A 6,084-nucleotide genomic window follows, 5' to 3' on the forward strand; every position below is an offset into this window, starting at 1 on the left:
CTACACACCAAATAATAAAAATACAACTACACACCAACTAATCAGAATACGACTATAAACACCAACCAATCACAATACGACTACACACCAACAATCACAATATGACTACACACCAACAATCACAATACGAATACACACCAACAATCAGAATACGACTACACACCAACAATCACAATACAACTACACACCAACTAATCAGAATACGACTACACACCAACCAATCACAATACGACTACACACCAACCAATCACAATACGATTAAACACCAACCAATCACAATACGACTACGTCTAACTAATCACAATACGACTACACACATACCAATCACAATACAACTACACACCAACCAATCAGAATACGATTACACACCAACAATCACAATACGACTACAATCCCACTAATCAAAATACGACCACACAACAATCAATCAGAATACGACTACACACCAGCCATCACAATACGACTATACACCAACCAATCAGAATACAACTACACACCAACCAATCACAATACGACTACACACCAACCAATCACAATACGACTACACACCAACCAATCAGAATACAACTACAAACCAACCAATCAGAATACGACTATATACACTAATAAATCAGAATACGACTACACACCAACCAAAGAGAATACGCCTACACACCAACCAATCAGAATATGACTACAAACCAACCAATCAGAATACGACTACATACCAACCAATGAGAATACGACTACAAACCAACCAACCAGAATACGACTACACACCAACTAATCAGAATACAACTATACACACCAATCAATCACAATACGACTATACACCAACTAATCAGAATACCACTACACACCAACCAATCACAATACGACTACAAACCAACTAATCACAATACGACTACACAACAACCAATCAGAATACGACTACACACCAACCAATCAGAATACGACTATAAACACCAATCAATCAGAATACGACTACACACCAACCAGTCAGAATACGATTACAAACCAACTAATCAGAATACGATTACAAACCAACCAATCAGAATACGACTACACACCAACCAATCAGAATATGACTACACACCAATCAATCAGAATACGACTACACACCAACAATCAGAATACGAGTACACACCAACCAATCGGAATACGACTACACACCAATCAATCAGAATACAAGTACACAACAACCAATCAGAATACGACTACACACCAATCAATCAGAATACGACTACACACCAATCAATCGGAATACGACTACACACCAACTAATCAGAATACGACTATACACACCAATCAATCACAATACGACTATACACCAACTAATCAGAATACCACTACACACCAACCAATCACAATACGACTACAAACCAACTAATCACAATACGACTACACACCAACCAATCAGAATACGACTACACACCAACCAATCAGAATACGACTATAAACACCAATCAATCAGAATACGACTACACACCAACCAATCAGAATACGATTACAAACCAACTAATCAGAATACGATTACAAACCAACCAATCAGAATACGACTACACACCAACCAATCAGAATATGACTACACACCAATCAATCAGAATACGACTACACACCAACAATCAAAATACGAGTACACACCAACCAATCAGAATAAGACTACACACCAATCAATCAGAATACAAGTACACAACAACCAATCAGAGTACGACTACACACCAATCAATCAGAATACGACTACACACCAATCAATCGGAATACGACTACACACCAATCAATCGGAATACGACTACACACCAACTAATCAGAATACGACTATACACACCAATCAATCACAATACGACTATACACCAACTAATCAGAATACCACTACACACCAACCAATCACAATACGACTACAAACCAACTAATCACAATACGACTACACACCAACCAATCAGAATACGACTACACACCAACCAATCAGAATACGACTATAAACACCAATCAATCAGAATACGACTACACACCAACCAATCAGAATACGATTACAAACCAACTAATCAGAATACGATTACAAACCAACCAATCAGAATACGACTACACACCAACTAATCAGAATACGATTACAAACCAACCAATCAGAATACGACTACACACCAACCAATCAGAATATGACTACACACCAATCAATCAGAATACGACTACACACCAACAATCAAAATACGAGTACACACCAACCAATCAGAATAAGACTACACACCAATCAATCAGAATACAAGTACACAACAACCAATCAGAGTACGACTACACACCAATCAATCAGAATACGACTACACACCAATCAATCGGAATACGACTACACACCAATCAATCGGAATACGACTACACACCAACTAATCAGAATACGACTATACACACCAATCAATCACAATACGACTATACACCAACTAATCAGAATACCACTACACACCAACCAATCAGAATACGATTACAAACCAACTAATCAGAATACGACTACACACCAACCAATCAGAATACGACTACAAACCAACTAATCACAATACGACTACACACCAACCAATCAGAATACGACTACACACCAACCAATCAGAATACGACTATAAACACCAATCAATCAGAATACGACTACACACCAACCAATCAGAATACGATTACAAACCAACTAATCAGAATACGATTACAAACCAACCAATCAGAATACGACTACACACCAACCAATCAGAATATGACTACACACCAATCAATCAGAATACGATTACACACCAACAATCAGAATACGAGGACACACCAACCAATCAGAATACGACTACACACCAATCAATCAGAATATGACTACACACCAATCAATCAGAATACGACTACACACCAACCAATCAGAATACGACTACACCAATCAGAATGTATGTATATGTATGTATGTATGTATGTATGTATGTATGTATGTATATGAATATTAATGTATGTATGTATATGAATGTATGTATGTGTATGTATGTATGTTTATATGTATATATATGTGTATATGTATGTATGTATGTGTGTGTGTATATGTATGTATGTATGTTTGATCTTGATTTTTTTTTTAGGATCTCTTTTAACTGAGCTATTCTTCCAAGAGTCCTGAAATATAAAAAAATCACCTTAATTGATACAAACATTATTAATATAAGTAAGACACAATTATCCCCATACACTGTACAGCACACAAAAATAACATTAAAATATTAAAACAACTACTGAAGCCCTGTATACAGCAGGGAACCCATACAATGAACTATATCATCATTAACTACATATTTCTATCGTCTCAAGATATTTTTAGAAACTATTCCTAGACATTACCCTCACTGTGTTGGGTAGTTTATTCCACTTTTGACAAGTCTGATAAGAGAATGTTCTTCTACCGAGCTCTAAAGTCGGCTTTGTCAAGACATAATTTCTGCCCGTGGTTGTTCTCGTATTGACAGAATACTACTACTAATATATATACATATATATATATATATATATATATATATATATGTATATATATATATATATATATATACATACTGTATATAAATTATACTGGCGCATATACCTGTATACAGACATGTGACATCATAGTGTGAGAGTTTCCAGAAAGCGTGGTGGACAGCAGAGTGAACAGAGGCCTGAAGGAGACACACACTTGCTGTCTGTAGCTCTTTGTCTGTAGTTTCTAAGAGAAATGCCGAACAGCGAGCGTCTCTTTATGACGCCCTGCTGGCTCAGGCTGTTTTGACAAAAGGCTTCAGCTGCTCAGGTGCTATAAAGAGCAGCAGCTGCTCCACAGGTAACACACAACCACCACCGATCACAGAGGCAACATCAGCAGCAACCAGCTGAGCAACCACAGAGGCAACATGACTTCTAGCAGCATGAACATGGGCAGGGTGAGAACCACCAACACGACAACTTTAACTTCTCTTCTCTTTATGAGCGCTTTAAAAGGATTCACTAATGTCTTTAGTGCTATTAATGCTATTTCCTTTATTGACTTAAATGCCATAACACCAATATATAACATAGTTTTACATTAGTTTAGTTTACATTTACAGCAGCATATAAGAACCATTTTGATGAGGCAGTCTGGGTCTCAGCAGAAAATAAATATATTTATTTAGTCACAGTAATAGCTGTCTCGGTCCTGCAGTTAAATCTTTCCAAAGTTAACGTGATAATAACACGTTAACGAAAATTCGTTTTAACACCCCTAATTTCTTTAACACATTTACACAACTTGTGATTTTTAGGTTGTAGTGGCTCAGTTTTAAAGCTAGAGTGAAGATAATGGTATCATATGACACTAGAAAAACCTAATGAATCCATTGGTACCAACCATGTCATACTAGCTTGTAGTGAAGGAGGTTAAATAACGCTCAAAACTTGTGCTAAATTTTGGCGAGGAAAAACTGTCATGGCCATTTTCAAAGGGGTCCCTTGACCTGTGACCTCCAAAATGGATTCTATGGGTACCCATGAGTCTCCCCTTTACAGACATGCCCACTATATAATAATCACATGCAGTTTAGGGCAAGTCATAGTCAAGTTAGCACACTGACACACTGACAGCTGTTGTTGCCTGTTGGGCTGCAGTTTGCCATGTTAGGATTTGAGCATATTTTTTATGCTAAATGCAGTACCTGTGAGGGTTTCAGGACAATATTTGTCATTGTTTTGTGTTGCTAATTGATTTACAATAATAAATATATACATACATTTACATAAAGCAGCATATTTGTCCACTCCCATGTTGATAAGAGTGTTAAATACTTGACAAATCTACCTTTAAGGTACATTTTCAACAGATGAAAAATGTGTGATTAATCTTGATTAAATATTTGAATCGACCGACAGCCCTACTGATAATTAAAATGCTCCAGTTGTTTCTCCAGAGTTTTATTTCTTTTATTCTAATAGAGTGTTCATGGTGGTCTCTCTGTGTGTGGGTCAGGTGGTGTTCTACGAGGACAGGAACTTCCAGGGTCGTTCCCACGAGTGCAGCAGCGACTGTGCCGACATGTCTTCCTACCTGAGCAGGTGTCACTCCTGCAGGGTGGAGAGAGGCTGCTTCATGGTCTACGACCGCACCAACTTCATGGGCAACCAGTACTTCCTGAGGAAGGGCGAGTACTCCGACTACCAGAGCATGATGGGAATGAACGACTGCATCAGGTCCTGCCGTATGATCCCCATGGTAACCACACAACCAATCACAGCCCAGTGCTGCCATCTCCTTCATCACTTACACAACCAATCACAGCCCAGTGCTGACATCTCCTTCATCACTTACACAACCAATCACAGCCCAGTGCTGACATCTCCTTCATCACTACACAACCAATCACAGCCCGGTGCTGATATCTCCTTCATCACTTACACAACCAATCACAGCCCAGTGCTGACATCTCCTTCATCACTACACAACTAATCACAGCCCAGTGCTGACATCTCCTTCATCACTACACAACCAATCACAGCCCAGTGCTGACATCTCCTTCATCACTACACAACTAATCACAGCCCAGTGCTGACATCTCCTTCATCACTTACACAACCAATCACAGCCCAGTGCTGACATTTATATATCAGTATATTTGACCAATCAGAGTCCAGTCTCATATAATGCACTCGTCTTTATAATATTACTGAAAATGTGTAAAGTACAAAGCTGCTGGTAACCATAGCAACAGTCCGGCTAATTCATAGACAGTAAGGGACTCCAAGGCGTCCACAGAGAGACAGTAATAGTTGGCAGTAACTGCTGATTATTGATTATTGGTTGTGGATGTGTTTCAGTACCGTGGCTCGTACAGGATGAAGATCTACGAGAGGGAGAACTTTGGAGGCATGATGCACGAGCTGATGGACGACTGCGACAACACCATGGATCGTTACCGCATGTCCAACTGCATGTCCTGTAACGTGATGGACGGACACTGGCTGATGTACGAGCAGGCCAACTACAGAGGCAGGATGATGTACATGAGGCCTGGAGAGTACAGGAACTTCACGAACATGGGCATGAGCAACATGAGGTTCATGAGCATGAGGCGCATCAATGACTCATACTATTAG

General features: G+C 39.0%; 1 protein-coding gene across 1 annotated transcript; it reads left to right on the forward strand.

The window, feature by feature from the left end:
- The first annotated feature begins 3,640 nt into the window (after window positions 1–3,640).
- On the forward strand, window positions 3,641–6,084 carry LOC119486157 (gamma-crystallin M3-like). Its single transcript, XM_037766045.1, has 3 exons — window positions 3,641–3,899; window positions 4,961–5,203; window positions 5,806–6,084. Exons 1-3 carry the CDS (start codon window positions 3,870–3,872, stop codon window positions 6,082–6,084), a joined length of 552 nt encoding a protein of 183 aa, XP_037621973.1. The 5' UTR covers window positions 3,641–3,869.

The sequence above is a fragment of the Sebastes umbrosus genome, chromosome 4 (assembly GCF_015220745.1).
Source record: "Sebastes umbrosus isolate fSebUmb1 chromosome 4, fSebUmb1.pri, whole genome shotgun sequence".
NCBI classification, from domain to species: Eukaryota; Metazoa; Chordata; class Actinopteri; order Perciformes; family Sebastidae; genus Sebastes; species Sebastes umbrosus.

Coding starts and splice junctions, on each gene's coding strand:
- LOC119486157 (XM_037766045.1), top strand. CDS start 3,870: ATGACTTCTAGCAGCATGAACATGGGCAGG. Junction 3,900..4,960: donor GCAGCATGAACATGGGCAGG/GTGAGAACCACC, acceptor TGTGTGGGTCAG/GTGGTGTTCTACGAGGACAG. Junction 5,204..5,805: donor CCTGCCGTATGATCCCCATG/GTAACCACACAA, acceptor GATGTGTTTCAG/TACCGTGGCTCGTACAGGAT.